This window comes from Mastigoproctus giganteus, chromosome 1 (genome assembly GCF_048544385.1).
Source record: "Mastigoproctus giganteus isolate SK-2022 chromosome 1, ASM4854438v1, whole genome shotgun sequence".
NCBI lineage: Eukaryota > Metazoa > Arthropoda > Arachnida > Uropygi > Thelyphonidae > Mastigoproctus > Mastigoproctus giganteus.
The window spans coordinates 61,987,277-62,007,588 of record NC_143575.1 but is presented as its reverse complement, the minus strand read 5'-3'; the positions used below and the strand labels follow the sequence as shown (position 1 = coordinate 62,007,588).

The following is a 20,312-nucleotide window of genomic DNA, read 5'->3' as shown; positions in this document are numbered from 1 at the left end:
ATGAAGAGCAAAAAAATGACTTTGTGGATCATATGGCTGTGGATGAGACATGGCAAGCACTTTCAACAAGAGAACAAATGATGCAACATGCAGTGGAAACATCAGCCAAAGAAATTCGAGAATTTCAGATGATGAAGTGGTGCCATACAAAGACTTTTGTATGAGCAGAGTATAAAAAATCTGGTGTGTAGGTACTTAGGAATAAGTACCTAAATCATGGAAGTGATATATATATATATAGTATGCCCCCGTTATAATGCAGTTCGCTTTACGCTGATTCGCTATAACGCTGTTCTTATATTATAACCCGTATCTGACTATAACGCTGTCTCAGATCACTATAACGCTCTTTTACAGATTGCATTTTTGGCATATTTAACGAAATCGTTTAATTTGATGGAGTCGATAGCTTAAAAATGAATATCAAAACAGCATTAAAACGTTTCCCACGCTCAGTGATATTTTCTCGCACACTAATTTAATTGTCACAGAATTACAGTGACATGTTACATAGTTCCGAGATCAAAATTTTTAAAAATGATCAAGTATATTGCTTGTAATATTTGCGTTATATGCATTTATCTGAAGTCTAGTCATCACTCAGTACAGTACAGCACTGTATTAGACATCGTGCGTAACAGACAGTTTACTCGAACATTGTATCATAATTAATGCAACCAACGCAGTTACATTTTCGAAGAGTTAATAATGATAGATAAGAATGAAAAAGCAACAATGTCTGGGAGCAGTACGAAGACTACAAATGTAAGAAAAAGACTGAATTTGAAAATTAAATTAGACATTTTGAAGCGAATCGATTCCGGTCAAAGACAAGCGGATGTATGTCATAATTTAGGGTTTGCAAGTTTAACTGTAAGAACAATTATAAAAAGAATAAAGAATTAATTTTAGCAGCGGGAAAGATAGCTGTTCCATTGCAAGCAACTAGGGCTAGGCCGTCTATTAGGATTTTATTGAAGATAATATCCAATGCAGAATTGCCGACCGGGCTAGCCGGGTGGGTAAAGTGCCTGCCTAGCAACCCAAAGGTCGCGGGTTCGAATCCCGCCTCGGGCTTGGATCAAAGTACTGCAGAAACCTTGGGAGGTGCATTATGGCCACAGAAGCCGATGCACCAACAATTACCAAAAAAAAAACAAACAAACAAACAATGCAGAATTCAGTTAAGTTAAATATTATAAAAAAAAAAGAGAGAGAGAGAGAGAGAGATTAGCCAATATAATAATCTGAAGAAAACTCACCTAAAAAAAAAAAAAAAAAAAAAAAAAATGTGGAACCATTTAAAACTAGTAAGGGCTGGTTGAATAGATTTAAAATCCAGGGAGAAGCCGCAAGTGCAGATTAAGGAGCCGAAACTTTCAAAAAAGAACTTGTTAAAATTATTGAAGAGGGATATTATGTCTTATACTACTCAAGTTTTTAACATAGATGAAGCAGGACTTTTGTGGAAACGAATGCCTAAAAGAAGTTTCATATTGAAAGAAGAAAAAACATGCCAGGTTTCAAAGCGGCGAAGAATCGGTTGACTTGATTGTTGGGTGATAACTCTGCGGGAGATTTAAAATTACCCCTGTTGGTTTATTTGGAAGAGGGCCAAAGTTCGATCCAAAATTGACACATTTTTCTTGATTAAATTCATCAATTAAATTAAATCAATTTAGATCAATTAAATTCATGATTTTAATTGGAATTTTAAGTTTAATTTTGATACGTAAGTAGTTACCACATAATTATATACGTATATAATGCAGAATAGTTTATATGTACAAATATTTGAATATTAAATATTTTGACCGACATTTGTGCATCTTTTCACTACCGTTTATTATTGATTAGGAAATATCCTATGGCACCGACCGCAACTCACAAATACATATGTGACCTTATGGGAATGCGCCGCTCGCTTAGCGCAGATTCACTTAGCGCTCTGTTTTTCCGGAACGAATTATCAGCGTTAAGTGGGGGTCACCTGTATACATAAATATAGATATATAGGGTTTTTTTTTAAATTTTTTCCTTGAAAAGTAAAGAACCATTTATTGGTAAAAATGTAGTTCTCATTTTTGTTTGAATCATCCTCAGAGTTACATTATTTGCAGTATTTTGAATGGATCCCAGCTACTTCCAGCTTCTTAAATTATTTCTAATTTAACTATAATAGACTAGAGTTTTATTAGAACATTTATTTGAATGTGACTTATTTAAATATAATGTGTTTACCTCTTTTGTAGGTGTGGCAAGCCCAGCTCTTTTCATGAATTCACTTCCACTTCAGTTTGAATATCACTGTAAGCCAGAATTCTTGAGGTACACAGTTAAGGTTCATTCTATTGAAGGTACAATACCTTTGTATCATAAAGTGGACATTGTTAGGCATGTTAGCCTTGGCTTCAACCCTGCTGCTGTTCGACAGTGTACCAGGTATAGACATTAAAGGCTACTTAACATGAAACTGTTTCGTTTTAAAGATATAATCTTAATTATTATATGCTATGAAACTCAAACTAGATCAGTTCTTAACCACTGTTGTAAAAAGTGGTGTAAAAGAAACACTAAATTTCACTGTATGTTTTTAGTAATGCAGTTATTAGTGTAGCATAATTTATAGTATAAATTATAGTCTAGGTAGTAATTTTTTTCTTTCAATATAAGTGATAGTTTCTAAATTAAAAAAAAAAAAAAAATGATGAGAAAAAGAGTACTTTTAATATACAGAAGACCAGACACTTCATATCAATTATTTGCTACTGAATTTAATTAAAATATGCGCAAAGAGGTCTCCACTTGATCAGGCAACTGTTGGAATAATAATTGATAAATTCAGATAAATGGGACATATCTGTGACCAAGTGCATAGCAGCCAGCTGAAAAATTCTACTGACTGATTAACAAAAGTGATATTAGTCTAATCCTTGACAGCCCAAGGAGATCAACAAAAAAACTGTCTCAAGAGACAAGTGTCTGTAGGTAGTTCATCCAGCAAATTCTAAAGAAACATTTCCACCCTTACAAAGTCAAAGTGGTTCAAAAACTGCACAGTAATAATATGGATCATCAAATGGAATTCTGCTAGTAGTTTTTAGAACAATGCAACTTTATTCATTAGATCATAGAACAAAGCAGTATTCTACCTCAGCAGTAATACCAGTTGGGCTAAAAAAAAAACAGCAACCTGCATCAAATAGCAGATTATATGGAAAATAGTCAGTGCATTAGCATACGATGCAAGAAAGCAAGCTTATGCAGCATCAGCCAAAAAAAAAACCTCCCATTTCACCCCTCCATTCATTCCAAATGCCTGCCCAGCTCAGCCTTAATCTTAATGCCCATGACATGGGCAGAATTAGCCAATTAACTACTTTTGGAAAAGTAGTTAATCAGTCTACACATTATTTTTATGTCTCCATTGTAGATGTTAGAATGTCTGCAGCATCTACAAATTCCTAATGCTCTACACTTAGGGTCATGTCAGTTCACTATATGCAACAATTCAGTTCAGTGTATGGGACAGTTTGGTGAATGACATTTTGCTGTATGTGGCAATTTTATGTATGAAAGTTTGGTGAATGACATTTTGCTGTATGTGGCAATTTTATGTATGAAAGTTTGGTGAATGACATTTTGCTGTATGTGGCAATTTTATTATATAGTATCGGTGTAAATACACCATAGTTAACCCATATATTTAAACTACGTATGTAGTGTAGAGGGCATCGTTTTAATTGTATCTCATAATGTGGTTGTCTTCACAACGAGATAGCTACTATTGCATTACTTCAAATAAATAACGCTTCTCTAGTAGAGAAGACTACTGTTATTTATTTTCAGCGGTACCACCACCCAGACGATCGTTTCGAAGCTGTGCGGCTTCATCATCAGTGGGCGGGCAGGTACCCAGGTAATACAACAAGCCATCACAGTTGCGAAGTTATATCCACATTATGAGAGATGCCAAAAGAGAGATGCCACCCTTTTGGCATCTCTCTTTTGGGTGGTTAAGAGTATATTAACAAAAACTTCATATTTGCTTTTGAAATCAGGTATTATCTAGAACCCACAGATTTAGAGAAGAATGCAGGTTATACTTATTGAAATTTAACAAAAGTTTAACAAGTATTACAAAAAAATTATGTAAAAATACAGCCATCTTGTTTCAGTGTCCAGAACAGTCTGCCAGCATGCTGGGCTTCCACCTTTCTTGATAATGCTGCACTATCATAGCAATATCTTGATGACATGTTCTCCATATTCAGTGACAGTAAGAAATACATAACACAGACTGTAAGAGATGAAGGAATAGTGGCGAAACGTGTTAAGATTATTCGAGAAAATGTCTAAATGCAAATGGAGGAAATGCAATTTTAGAGCCATGTTGCAACCAAGAATTTGGTAGGCTTATAATTTCTAAATCAAGATTTTCTTATTTTGTGCACCATTGATACCAAAAAAATATTCACAAACTTTCTCAAAGGATTTCCAAGCCTCCAGTTCCAAAGGATTTAACACTCTTTCAAAATATTATTCATCTTTCATTCTTTGATTTTGGCATTAATGTATGGAAACAGCATTTCTAAATGTAAAGAGCATTCTCCATTTCTGCCATAGCCTTGACAAAATTCATGTAAAAAATTAAACAGTGATAAAGTCATGTTTATTCAGTCAGCTTGTGACTTATAAATGATATTTTTCTTTCTAGGTGCAAGATTTGTGTAAAGGAACTTAGTTTTGTAATGAATATTTTTGACTCGACTGTCCCATGCTCACAAAAAAGAAACAGCATGTTGTTTTTAATGAGCATGGGACAAATTGTAGTCGGATTTAGAGCTAAACAAATCCCAATGACTTTGAAATCTCTGCAGATGTGTTACTTGTATTTATTGTACTATACTTTTCTTAGAGGTTCGATGTTCTCATAGGATTCTTTCATGTGTATAACACGACCAATTGGTACAGATTGGATGTATCTATACCGTGTTTCTTAGCATCTTGGCAAAAGATGCTAAGAAAAACAGCAAGGATTTCTTTACTTATATAAACTCTAAAAGGAAGGGGATGAATCTGATTGGTCCACTTGACATCGATGGTTCGACTGTTGATGATCCTGCTCAGATAGCAAACAAACTGAATGAGTATTTTGCATCTACATTCACACATGAGGAATTATTAAGGTTTGAAAATGGCAGAAGGTTATCAAATTGTAGCAGGATATTTAAATGATTTTGTAATAACTGAGAGCAAAGTGGAGTTGGAGTTAAACATAAGAAAAACACCTGGGGTGGATGGGATCTATCCAGTTATATTAAAGGAGGTGGCAAAGCAACTAAACAAACCCTTAGCCATAATTATGAGAGCATCCTTGGACTCAGGGGAGGTTCCCACGGACTGGAGATGTGCAAATGTATCCCCAATTCACAAACAGGGATCGAAGGGTGACACGAGTAATTACAGACCAGTTAGTTAAACTTCTGTTCGGGGTAAAATAATGGAGTCACTGGTTAAAGATGCATTGCAGGATCATCTAGACAAGACTGCAGCAATAATTCAGACACAGCATGGTTTGTTAAGGGAAAGTCTTGTCTGACAAATTTGATAGGATATTATGATGTGGTTACAAAGGAACTGGATGCAAAAAATAATTTTGATATCATATATTTGGAGTTCAGGAAAGCTTTTGACACTTTTGCGCTTGGAAGACTATTGTACAAATTGGAGCAGAATGGTACTAAGGGTAAGTTGCTACAATGGATAAAAGGATGGTTAAGTGGGAGAAGACAGAGGGTGGTAATCAATGGGTGCTGCTCTTCGTGGACTAATGTTATTAGTGAAGTCCCACAGGGTTCGGTTTTGGGTCCACTGTTGTTTTGTATATTTATCAATGATATTGATGAAGGTATATCAGGCTTAATGTCGAAGTTTGCAGATGATACAAAAGTTGGCAGGGTTGTTAATGACAGTAATGGCAATGTGCTACTGCAACAGGATCTAGATAACTTGAGCAGATGGGCTAAGAAGTGGCAACTAAAGTTTAACCTTGACAAATGCAAAGTACTGTATATGGGTAGAAGTAACCCCAGAGAAACATACCAACTGTGTGGTACTACGCTTAAGGTGGTAGAAAATGAAAAAGACCTGGGAGTAATTGTGCAGTCAGATATGAAGTTTTCTGAGCAATGCTGCCAGGGCAGGTCATGGGGTTTTGTCAATGATATACAGAAATTTTGTTAGCAGGGAAAGGGAGGTGATTATCCCTCTGTATAAGGCAATGGTCAGGCCACGCCTTGAGTACTGCATACAGGTCTGTAGACCTCATTTTAGGAAGGATGTAGATTTGCTTGAGCGTGTACAGAGAAGGGCAAAAAGATTGGTGAGGGGAATGAAGGGATCCTCTTACCAAGAGAGGCTTAAGTTCTGCAAATTGCAGTGGCTGGAGACTAGGCACCTGCACGGTGATCTGATTGAGGTGTATAAGGCCTTGAATGGGTTGAGCATGCTGAATTCTGTTGGGATCCTTCCACTTGTTCAGATTACGAACTTAAGGGCGCATAAATTCAAATTAAGAAAGGACAGATGTAGAATAGATGTGCAGAAATTTGCCTTTAGCCAGCGGGTGGTGAATTTCTGGAACAAACTTCCATCTGTCATTGTGGAACTTGATAGGTTGAATAAATTTAAGGAGGAGCTGGACATTTGGAGGAAATGGTGTGTTTTTTTTTTTTTTTTTTTTGGCTGATGCTGCATAAGCTCATACACTTGCTTTCTTGCATCACATGCCACCACCACCACCACCACCACTACTACTACTATTATGGAGTAACACAAGTTTTGGATTTAATTTCAAAAAGTCAGTAAAAAGCCTGATTTCTTCTGGTTTGTGTTCTCTTCCAAGGCCATCAAGCAGCCCATCATTACAGTAGCAAAGTGAATCTTCCATAGCAAAATATGACTAAAGCTCTTGTTATTTGCAAAATTCAAATATAGCTATTTTTTTGCAGTAAATTCAATTCCTTCAGTCCAGATCCCAAAGCCTCCACACTTAAGATAGATTATAACACACAAAATTATTTAATTCACCTTGAGTTATCATGCATTGGTTGGTTTGATTTTTTGGAGCATTAGCAACTAAGGCCATATTGCTCTGGGATATGCGGTGGTCATTCCCTGACCTTTCCTCATCCTCCGTATTTGGTGGTGATGGGCTCGAACCCCGGTCTAATCAAGAAGCGTGTGCTACGCACTGCTGCTCCTTCCCACCTGGCTACGGTGGCGCCACTTTGAGTTATGAGGCTTGTTTGGGTATTTGTAGTCTGATTTAGAGTTTCTATGGACTGTTTCCATTGTCCTCTTCTAATTACCAAGTTTCTTCCTTGATACCATCCTTAATTTGAATTATGCAAAAATAGCGTTCATTGACATGATTGGTTGGCTTTTTCCAGTTAACTCTCTAGAGAGTTATTGACTGTCTGTCTATAATCACTGCACAAGTTAAAGAAATATTAATGTATTAACATACTGATGCGACATTTTAAAACAATATGCAACTGCAGTTGACACCAAAAACTATAAAAAAAAAGCACAAGTTTACTAATATGTAACAACATGAGTTGACTAGTCTTTGCAACTTGCTTTATATCTGTCTGGCATGCAGGGAGCATGTAGGGGTTGTGAATAGTATAGAAATTGACCACTGCAACAAATCTAGAAAACTCTTGACTCCCAAGAAATTCTTAATCAACAGTCCAACTTATATGAAAATCTTAATTTTACAATAGAGAGCTATTAAATGCTCAGTTATTCCTATATTCTATTATCTTATGAGATGCAACAGGGATTATCTTTATTTGGTCAAAAGAAGCCATCCTATAGCAAAAATAAAAATAAAGGTAATCCCTGTTGCATCTCATAAGAAAATTTTAATATAAGTATGTGAAAAAACTAAAATATGAAATATCTTGCAAACTAGGCTGCTAGTAAAAAAATTAGCTGCACATTCAAAATCAGTGTTATAGTTAAAATTGGTGATGTATGAGTTAGTGCTATTGCATCATTTAAGTCGATTCCATTTTTATCTTCACAAGTTGCCATGATATTGCACTACCGCAAATAAGTAATGCTTCACCAATGGAGAAGACTACTGTTACTTATCCTCAGTGGATACCACCACCCAGATGGCACTGTTTCAAAGCTAGTTGGCTTCTCTTTGGTGGGTGAGCAGGTACCCTGGTGTTGCAATAATGACAACCCAGTTGTGAAGTTTAACTCCACAATATGAGAGATGCCTGATGGTGTGCAACTAGTTATCAGACTGAAAACCTTTTAGGGCCAAAGCCTCGTGTTTCGACAAAGTTTACTGATGTATAAGTTAGTGCTATTCATTAATTTTAATACACAGCAACCTACTAAGTAGTACTTATCACAAAGTATGTGAGATATAGTTAAATTCACAATATGAGATACATACTTAAATATTGCCAATTATGTACTACTTTAGTAGGTTGCTGCATATTAAAATGATGCAATAGCACTAACTTATGCATCAGTAAACTTGCTCGAAACATGAGGCTTTAGCCCTAAAAGGTTTTCAGTCTGATAACCAGTTACACGTCATCAGGCATCTCTCATATTGTGGAGTTATACTTCACAACTGGGTTGTCATTATTGCAAAACCAGTGTACCTGCCCACCCACCGAAGAGAAGCCAATTAGCTTCAAAACGGTGCCATCTGGGTGGTGGTATCCGCCTTGAATAAGTAACAATAGTCTTCTCCATTGCTGAAGTTAATTATTCGAGGTAGTGCAATATCATGGCAACTCATTGTGAAGGTATTCACAATATGAGATATACTTAAATGATGCCAATTATGTACTACTTTAGTAGGTTGCTGCGTATTAAAATGATGCAATAGCACTAACTTATACGTTGGTAAACTTGCTTGTAACATGAGGCTTTAGCCCTAAAAGGTTTTCATTTAAAATTGGTTTATTTAATTTTTTTCAGCATATGTGTATTGATAACAGTTGTTTTCAATATTGCAGATGCTCATCATCTTCAATGCTAAAAGCTGGAGGAAGATCTCTTGCAACCAAAGGATGGGATCAAAGATGGTTAAGGTTCTGTCCGTGTGGGGGACAGTGGAGGCTTTACCAGGCTAATAAATAGCAAAATATTTCTTATATATGAATTTTAAGAAACATTTTGGACAGAAAACCTGTACACAGATTCTATTTTTATAATGTAAATAAATTTTTATTTATTGAAATTTGTAATCCCGTATGTAATTATAAATTTTAAGTAAGAATAATTCTATCTTTATATAAACAACTTCTATCAAGATTTCTTAGGGCAATGGTGGAATGCTAAAGGATTATTAAAGGCTGTGATTATAAATGTTGCCTCATGAAGATCTGAGGGATTTCATTCACTTAATGAAGTTAGTAATAATTTCAAAACAATAGTAATAATGATAATAATAATAATAGTAGTGTTCTAGATCTTAACGAAAATTGCACTCAAATTTTTCTGAATTCAGAAATATCTCAAATAATCTGTAAATTTTCAGTTCCCTTAATTCTTCCTTATCCCCATAATTATATTTACCATAACTCAGGAATTTATTATCCCCACAGCTTACTGTTGATTATTTTATCTGTTAGACCACTGACTCTCAAAATTTAGTGACCTAAGGATCCCATTTGTAGCTTTAAGAATTTTTTCAGGATCCCCAAGCTTAACAAAATGGTTTCTATACCATAAGTTTTCAAATACAGTAGAGTACAATTATCTAGAAATAGCTGTCATCTTACCATCATAAACCATGGGGTATCAATACGTTCGTACCCTGACCTTGATAAAACATCAGTAGAAAGATACCATTTTTAATATAAGTTGTCTACATATTCAATAACTAACATGGGAAATTTCATTCACATAGGTGATCGTACACCAGAGGTGGAGCCCAGAATCTGAGGAAGGACACTATGATTGACAAATTGGAGTATCGAGCAGTGATCAAGTTCTTGCATTTGCAGGGCAAGGAAGCTCAGTAAATTGACGAAGAAATGAAGGTTGTGTATGGACAGAATTGTCCATCCTATGACACTAAAAAATTGGAAACGGGAGTTCTAGTGTGGCTGTACAAGTGTCTGACGAGCCAATAGAAGGAAAGCCATCAACATCCACAGACAGTGAGACTGTTGCAAAAGTTGAGCAGCTGGTGCTGAGTGACAGACATATGACAATTCATTTCTTTGCAAATGCAGTGAAAATTAGTTATGGGTCTGCCTACAGCATTTTACCTGACCATCTGCACATGTCTAAGGTCTCCGCATGATGAGTTCCAAGATTGCTGATGCCTTTGCAGAAGCAATGTCCTTGCCAACTGTTGGATTTGTGTAATGTGGATGTTGAGAACTTTTTTGATTGGTTAATGACAAATGATGAATGCTGGGTGTGCCAGTATGGTCTGGAGACTAAAGACATGTCAAAGCAGTGGAAGCACACCTCCTCCCCACCTCCCAAAAAGGCAAAGACCACTCCATCTGTGAAGAAGGTGATGTCCATGTTTTGAGACAGAAAAGGGGTTATCCCAGTGGTTTTCAACCGGGGTGCTGCAACAACATTTCTGGGGTACTGTGTAATTTCAGTTTAAGTTACTTAAAGTTATTATTTTATTTTATTATTTTTTAAAATTTATACATTTATTTCATTATAAAAAGGTGTACGGTATCCATTGTACCATATCTTTTTAATCTTGTGGTGATCTATAATTGATCTTTATTTAGTACCTCTATATAAAGAATAAAATTAGTATATAGGTATACATTAAAAGGTCAAACCACTGTGTTAGGTATTTCTTTTGGCCTAGGAGTGCTATGAAAAAATTACTGGGACACTAAGGGCACCGTGAACGTTTGAGAACCTCTGGGTTATCCAGACAGATTACCTACCTCTTGATTCCACACTTACCGGAGAATACTACAGAAATCTTTTGAAAAAGTTACCCAATGTTTTGAAGGTGAAAAGGCATGGAATGTTAACCAAAGGTAGGTGTCCATCTTCTGTCAGACAATGCACTGGCTCACACAGCCATTGCCACCCACCAGCTTTGTTGCCCAGTGCGGCTTCAAACTACTGCAGCACTGACCCTATTCTCTTGACCTATCACCATCAGACTTGTTTTGAGAAATGAAGAAACCATTGCATGGATGCTGCTTTGATTCATCTCAGGAAGTCATCAATGAAGTGGAATCGTTGTTTCAGACAAAAGTGCAAACTTCTATGATCAAGGCATTAACAACTGGTTCATAGATGGAAGAACTGCTTTCAATATACATGGAGAGTATACAGAAAAGAATTAAAGTTTGCGTGAAGTTTCATCTTTCTAGGGCTATTATTTCTAGGTAAGGGTATCAACTTTTTGATACCCCCTTGTATAGTTAGTACCATAGAGCTTCTCCATCTTTTTCTTTTCACAGAAAGTTGTAAAATTATGTTAAAGTTGCAATTTTTAAAAAATACAGTAAACCCTCTCGAATAGCGGGGGTTAACGTTCCTGAGAAATGCTGTGAATACCGAAAACGCGAATACTGAGTTATGGCTCCCATAGTAATAAAGGGGTTCCATTCCAAAGTATAAAATATATAAGAAAAACTAGTCTTAAAATTTTGTCTATGTATGTATTATATGTGCCTTCATAATATGACTATGTACATTGTGAAATGCAATCATATGGCATCGAAATGAAAATAAGAAACAATTTAATATTAAATGTAATATTTATTAGAAATTTCAAACAAATCTTTCAAACCAGTGCCTTTGCTATAGCTAAAAAACTTATCCCGCCAGTTCTATCACCAGTTTGGATAAAGTGTTGATAAAGGTGTTTTGCCTTTTCATGAATGATGAGTGAACTTAAGGGAATTTTATTTTGAGTTTGGTCTTCTATCCACAGATTTAAAGCCTTTTCCATTTTTTCTAATTTAACATCACGAGTTACAGAGCAAATTTTTGAAGCAATTAGCGCGTTTTGATGGACACTACGGGGGATTTTTTCTTCCGATTTCTTGATCGATCATACCGTTGACTTATTGATTGTATAATGTTTTGCCACTGACGAGACACTTTCATCATTAGAAATTTTGTCTAATAACCGAATTTTACTTGCTAATGTCATCACTTTTGATCTTTTCACAATTCCCTTGTTATTCGTACCATATTTTTGTAGGGGTTAGAAAAGAATTTGTCCACAATAAAGTCACTTTCTTCTGTTAACACACTCGAAAAAGTCTGTTTGCACTAACACACTGCAAAACGGTAGATTTTTTACTTTTGTAAGCATATCAATTTATAAATTGATAAATTTATTCAATTTATAAACATATAAATTAAAATCAAACGACGAAACCTTCCATGACAAGCACATACTGAACAAGGATTAGCGAGAAACATCCATGCTCGTGATTTTGTCACCCCTTTCCCCCCACCCACTGAGCACTGTTTTGACCGGGAAAGATGATTTTAGCCACGCCCATGTTTTTGTATGGCGGAAAATGTTCACGGCGATTTAAAATTCACATTTTTTTTTTTAGGTTTCATTTTATATTAAATCAGCGACCGCAAATAGCGGGGGTTTACTGTACTGTGAATTTTTTCTTCATTAATAAATACAGCCATGATAAACACTGGAGAATAGTTTGCCATAATTATTCAGCTAGTCATTACAGCTTATGGATGATACTCTTTCTCAATTTGGAAAGCAGTAAAGGTTAATGAAAGAACTTAGTTTATTAAAAAACTAATATCGTTAAAGATTATTTTCAAATGAAATAAATTATGGATTTTCAACCCCTCTAACTTGTGCTGCTGATAGGCTATAATTACAAGCCAAAATACCACTCCATCCTGTCAAATTAGTAAAGACCACTTTCCTTGTCAAACATATGCTCCTAAAAACCCAATAACAAACAAACAAACCTTCATTGCTGGTCTCTGCGTGATACACTGAATTGTCATAGCCACCAGTTGTCTTTCATGAAATTGTCAGATATGGCAAAATGTCATATACCAGATTGTCTTATACACCAAATTGTCTAGTACACACTGAACTGCCATGCATCAAATTGGTGTGATCCCAGGAACTGACAAGTGCACAGGGAAGCATAAAAAATAACAAATTATCCCAAGTCATTTTTATGACAATGAATATTCAGTGTTGTTAAAAGAATATTTGACTTAATAATGAAAATAGCAACAAGAGCTTAATTGATGCCACTCACCTCAATTGGTCTGCTTAGTTACATGGTATTGAAGTGGAAATGAAGTTTAAAATAAGTTAAAATAAATAAATACAGAATTGTTAAAACCTGTAATTAAAATTTGCTCAAGGAAGAAGAAGTGCACTACCTCATCCCTGGTTGTCATTTATAAAATATTAATATGAGAACAAGGCGAAGCCAGTAGTCACAACGAGCGACTTTCGTGTAAAACATCTTCGGTTGGCAATGATAGGAGAAAAGGAATTACGTATTTAAAGAATTCCTTTTCTCCTATCATTGCCAACCGAAGATGTTTTACACGAAAGTCGCTCGTTGTGACTACTGGCTTCACCTTGTTCTCATATTAATATTTTATAAATGACAACCAGGGATGAGGTAGTGCACTTCTTCTTCCTTGAGCAAATTTTAATTACAGGTTTTAACAATTCTGTATTTATTTATTTTAACTTATTTTAAACTTCATTTCCACTTCAATACCATGTAACTAAGCAGATCAATTGAGGTGAGCACTGTCAATTAAGCCCTTATTGCTATTTTCATTATTAAGTCGATTACATAATGGTACATTAAGAAGCTCTATAAATCATCTAAGAATATTTGACTAAATGAAAATAAATAATAATTGAATTTAGATCTCTTTCTGGCAAATCTGTATAAATGTTCTTTACAACCAATTTGAAGAGCAGTGCCATTGTTATAAACAAAACTTTGACACAACATTTCTGAAGAGGTGCAAAGTCTGCAACACTATCTTTCTTAAAACAATCATCTAAAGACAATCCACAAACAGAAAAATCCTAGGTAAGTTGTTTGAAAGGACATTAATACCAGTATATATTTCTGTGGGTGTATTTTAATATAAAATGTATGTTATCAATGCACATTCAATTTCTAGTTCAGTGTAAGTTTTATATATATATATATATAAAAAAAAAAAAACTGGCTTTTTTTTTTTTTTTTTTTTTTGGAAGAACTGCTGCTTTTTATAAAAAAACTGCTATTTTTTGCCTATTTGGTCAAAAATCTTTTCCTCCTGATCTCCAGATTTTCAAAAGTTAGAAACTATGACTAGAATAATGAATGTTGTCCTTTATAGATAAATGATATTTCCAATTAATGAAACAGTGAAAACTTTTAAAGGACATTTGTTATCGTAATACTGTATTTTCAGTTAATTATAATATGTTTAGGAGATGTTGATATATACGAGGGCTGGTCAATAAAGAATGATCATAGTTTTTCGTGAACAACCACACTGCTTGTTATTTCTGGCTGAGTTGTGGAATTTAAGGCCAAAACAAGCTGCATCACATGGCAACTGTGCATGGTGTGATCTTGGCAGTCAGTATGACTCTTTGGTTTAACCTACGTAACAGCGGATGCGACATGAACAGTATGCTGCTCTCAAATTTTGTTCCATCTCAAGAAAAAAAATCAGCTGAAACATAAAATGTTAAGAGGCTAATGGTGAATCTCTGTTTCCATATAGCAAATCCCATAGGTTATTTAGAATGTTTAAAGATGGACATGATTCAATCACAAAAATCCGCAAGCCTGGAGCTATCACCACAGAAACCATAAACACTGCCTTTGTAATCATGACAGAAGATCGTCATATAAACTAGGGTAACTGGCAGAGATGTTGAGAATATCAGTAGGAAACACGCACAGTGTTCTCCATGACCATTTGCATATGACACATTTCTACGTGCTGGGTTCCAAGACTACTCACACCTCAGCAACAGCAAATTTGCATGGAGGTTTGTCAGGAGTTTGCAATGGATGGTTACCAAAGATGGTGAGATTTTCCACAAGGTGATAACGGACGAGACGTGACATCATCATTTTGACCCAGAGAGTAAGCAACAAAGGAAGTTTAAGTCTGCCAACGTTGAAAAAGATTTTTGGTGTTGGTCATCTTTTTTTTTTTTGACATTCAAGTAGTGGTTTACCAGAATGTTTTGCAACGTCATACAACTGTTACAGGTTCTCACTACACAACTTTACTGCACACTTTGCAGGATCGCATTTGTCACAAACTGCAACTGCATGCAAGTAGGTGAATGTTGCATCATTATGAACACTTGCTCTGGTGATACCACTTATAGTACCAGAAGAATGCTATCTACTGCTCCTTTAGTGGCATATGTACTACTGTGAATAAGCGAATAAGCAACCACATGATGTAGTAGTAATAAAGGCATGTGATGCAAGAAAGCAAGTGTATGAGCTTATGCAGCATCAGCCCCAAAAAAAACAATTTCACACATCCATTCCCTCTAAAAGTATGTTCAGTTCCTCCTTGAATTTATTTAAACTATCAACTTTGACAACAACTGTTTAATGAACCCATAAACAGTTAGCATTAGTAGAGGCATATGATGCAAGAAAGCAAGTTTATATAGCATCAGCCAAAAAAAAAAACCTTACCATTTGCTCAAAATGTTTGTCTAGTTATGCCTTGAATTTATTTAAGCTGTCAACTTTGACAACAACTGTTTAATGAACCCATAAACAGTTAGCATTAGTAGAGGCATATGATGCAAGAAAGCAAGCTTATATAGCATCAGCCAAAAAAAAAAACCTTACCATTTGCTCAAAATGTTTGTCTAGTTATGCCTTGAATTTATTTAAGCTGTCAGCTTCCACAATGATGGATGGAAGTTTGTTCTAGCAGTCAACCACACACTGGCTAAAGGCAAATTTACATACATCTATTCAACAGCTGTCTCATCAATTTGAATTTATGTCCCCTCAGGTGATTAATCTGGGCAAGAGAAAGAATTCCATCAGTATTGAGCTTGCTCCAACTGTTCAAGGCCTTATACACCTCAATCAGATCACCTTGCAGGTGCCTGGTCTCTAGACACTGTAATTTGCAAATCTTAAGCCTTTCTTTGTAAGAGCAATCCTTTGCTCCATTCACTAATCTTGTTGCCCTTCTCTGTGCTCGTTCCAGCAGCTTTACATCCTTCCTAAAATTAGACATCCGGACCTGTATACAGTACTCAAGGTGTGGCCTGACCATTGCCTTATACAAGGGGATAATCACCTCCTTATCCCTGCTAGAAAAATTCCTGTATATCACTGACAAGACACCATGAGCTACTCTTGCAGACCGTCTGCACTGCTGAGAGAACTTCATATCTGCCTGCACAATTACCCCCAGGTCTTTTTCATTCTCTACCACTGTCAGTGTAGTACCACAGACTTGATACATTGCTCTGGGTTTGCTGTTTCCCATATATAGTACTTTGACAAATGTAATGTTAAACTTCATTTGCCACCTCTCAATCCATCTGCTCAATGTTTCTAGATCCTATTGCAGTAGCATAGTGTCATTAATAACTCTGTCAACCTTTGTATCGTCTGCAAACTTAGACATTAAGACTGATATACCTTCATCGATATCATTAATACAACAGAAAACAACAATAGACCCAACACTGAAGCCCGGGGGACTCCACTAATAACATTAGTGCACAAAGAGCAGAATCCATTGATTACCACTCTGTCTTCTCCCACTCAACCACCCTTTAATCCATTGTAGCAACTTACCCTTAGTCAAACTAACTGGTCTGTAATTACTCATGTCACCCTTCGATCCCGCTTTGTGAATTGGAGATATATTTGCACATCTCCAGTCTGTGGGGCCTTCCCATGTGTCCAAGGATGCTCTCATAATCATGGCTAAGAGTTTGCTTACTTCCTTTGCCACTTCCTTTAATATAACTGAATAGATCCCATCCACCCCAGGTGCCTTTCTTATGTTTTAACTTAAACAATTTCTCCTCTACTTTGCCCTCATTTATTACAAAATCATTAAGCACCCTGTTACGGTTTGATAAACTTCTGGCATTTTCCTCCCTTAATAACTCCTCGTGTGAATGTAGATGCAAAATACTCATTCAGATTATCAGCTATCTGAGCAGGATCAACAGTCGAACTAGCGATATCAAGTGGACCAATATGATTCATCTCCTTCCTTCTAGAGTTTATATGAGTAAAGAAGTACTTGCTGTTTTTCTTAGTATCCTTTGCCAAAGATTTCTCCTAATCTTCCTTCCCTAATCTCCTTTGTGACTTTAATACAAATTAGCTTATATACAGTGGTGTTCAAAGAAAGTGCATCACCAGTTAAAATTGTAATTGTCGTCCAAATAACGTAAGCATATGGTGCGTGGGTGCATAAGTACACGTGCCTTGGGTTACTGGGGTTCATGCCCGTGACTGCTGAATACGGTGCTGTTTCTTGTATTCTGTGTATCTTGTAAACTCCTCTGACCGTTTGGTCGTCCCGGAGTATAAACAAAATTTATTTTTTATTTTTATATTTCGTACAGATTGCATCAGCTGTTACTTTCAGCTATATAAGCACGATCTGCAAGAGTTGCAGTCATTCCTTGCTTAGTAGTCCGAAGAAGACCCTCCTCATACAGGATGGCGAGTTACGTGCAGTTGACGCCACGAAGAAAGAGTACTATTGTTGCTTTACGTGAGGAAGGATGTTCTTCCCGTCATATTGCATATAAAGTGTCTTGTAATCAGTCGTCAGTGAGTAGATTAGTTTCCAAACTCAATAATACTGGTTCTGCTGATAGGAAAAAAAGGAACCGGATGCAAACGCGTTTCAAAGCCAAAACAGGACCCCGTTTTGAAGCGCTTATGCCTTAAAAACCGTAAAGTTTCGTCTGAGCTGAAAAGAGAATGGGAAGAATATACAGGAGTGGTAACAAGTGCAGTAACAGAAGACGTCTCTTCAAAAATGGACTTTCAGTCCGTAGTCCTAAGAAGAAGCCCCTCTTCATACAAAAAAATGAAAAAGGCCCGATTAATTTGGTGTAAGGAGCATGTCAAATGGACCCGCAATCAGTGGAAGTCAGTTATTTTCTCGGAGGAAAATAAATTCAACCTGCATGGCTCCGATGGAAGACAAACGATTCGCCGTAGACGTGGTGAAGAATACCATCCAGACTGTATGGTGTCTACAGTGAAATTCCCTATCAACCAAATGATATGGGGTGCATTTCGTATCGCGGAGTAGGTCACCTGAGTTTTATAAAAGGTTCCGTAAATACCAATGGATACCTGACTATATTGGAAGGCAAATTGCTGACAACCATTTCAACCTGCGAAGTAACTTCATCTTTCAGGACGACACTGCTCCTTGTCATCGGGCGAAAATTGTAAGTAGGCACTTCTGTAGTTACTTTAGCTTCATTTCTGTATTAAAGGTTCGACAGTAATGTGTTTACATTTGTTACAGGTGAAAAAATGGTTGGAAGAACGGTCCATTACAACTCAGCTGGCCAGGAAACAGCCCAGACCTGAATCTTATAGAGAACTGTTGGTATCGTATGGGATCTGCAGATGCCAAAAAGAAACCAAAGACCCTTCGTGAACTTCAAGCCATAATTTGTGTTTGGAACCACAAACTATCAGTTGATTATCTTCAGAAATTGACCTTGTCAATGCCTCGACGATGTGCTGCTGTAATCAGGGCCAGAGGCGGTTCAACTAAATATTAGTTTGCACCCGGTAAACCTTACATTTTGTTTTCCATGTGAAATTCCTGGGTGACGCACTGTCTTTGAACACTAGTGTATATCATAGGCTTCTGTGTCGCCATGTGATCATGCCCTGGGTAAAGATTGGAACATTTTGATTTTAAAAGGGAAAAGATTGCTTAAAGTTACCTTTGAAGGAAGCAGTTTAATTTCGTAAGACCATTATCTTAATAATATATAGAGATTTAATGCAAATTGTGTGTTGTATGCGAACATTTTTCGCATTATTTAATAGAAACTTGCATTAGTTTTCGTTGTAAGTTTCTATTAAATAATGTTTTGTATTGAAAAACACGTTTCTTATGAGTTTTTTAAATTTTAATTCTACAAAAATAGGCGGCAGCAATATAAAAATTTGTCCCGCCATTTATATAATTTTTGTTACAAATAGTGCTTCATTTAAAAAATCGCATGTTCATAAATTCCCAAGAAATTTAATTAAGTGTTTGGAGGTTAATGATAAATAAATAGTGTTTAAATGAGCACAGAAAATCGTAAGATTAACAAAATTATGAAAACTAATTCTAAAATTAAAAATAGTAACAACTAGCCCCAGTCTTTCGTACATCACAAAATATATTGTCTGTGCAGCAGCAGCAATTTCAATTCGTGAAATACCCATTCATTTTGACTGTTTCCAAACATGTATTAACTTCTCTCGAAAGGTCTTTAAGCCCTTATAACTAGCCATTCATGAAACGAATTAAAAACGGCTCTCTCATAAAACAACCAGTTAATTGAATAGGACAGAATATATAAAAAAAAATACAGATATCACCATGGTGTAATCTACCCTGTGAAAACACCATTGCAACATGCACTGGTATGCTACAGCCTCATATACGAATATTTCACAGCCATTTTTCACATAAAAATAATGGTCCTTGCTTGTGGAGATCGTCGGTACTAGTAAGTTACATCAATTATATTTCTTTTAGTAACAGCACAATTTGTTTACTCTGGTATCAATAAAAAAAGGTAATTAAAAATGCTTTTGATTAGTCCTTGTACTTTTCAGTGATCCCGTTATTTTATAATCTATCCAATTATAAAATAACCTCCCTGTGCAAGAAACTGAAGGAGTCATGTACTTGAAAAAGAAAAAAAGTCGGTTCGTTGTACTGGATGGTTGTTTCGTTACGATGCGCGCTCATCAACGTTTGTAGAAACTGAATATTCTACTATTAGCATCCCGTAGTCAGGCAAAACTAAAAAGTTAGCGGGTATGAACATGAAGTTTTTTATTTGCAATGTTAGCAGTGCAGTTAATGTTTGCTGAAGAAACGAATGAAAAATATTCGTACATAGCTGCATTATAAACTTCTTTCTAAAGTTATTTTTAACATTTCATTAAAAAATGACTATAATTATATAGGATTAAGGAGGGAGATAATTCAACGCAAAAGTGAAATTCAAATTTTTGACACGTTACTATAAATGCATTATTACTCTA

General features: G+C 35.8%; 1 protein-coding gene across 2 annotated transcripts in view; it reads left to right on the top strand.

The window, feature by feature from the left end:
• MED16 (mediator complex subunit 16) overlaps window positions 1-9,193 on the top strand; it is a 209,068-nt gene extending 199,875 nt beyond the window's left edge. For both annotated transcript variants that reach the window (XM_090380328.1, XM_090380324.1), the window contains exons 21-22: window positions 2,253-2,442; window positions 9,054-9,193. In XM_090380328.1, the coding sequence (XP_090236454.1) occupies window positions 2,253-2,442; window positions 9,054-9,177 (314 nt within the window). In that variant the 3' untranslated portion in view covers window positions 9,178-9,193. The remainder of the gene's footprint in view (window positions 1-2,252; window positions 2,443-9,053) is intronic.
• The last annotated feature ends 11,119 nt before the right edge of the window (window positions 9,194-20,312 follow it).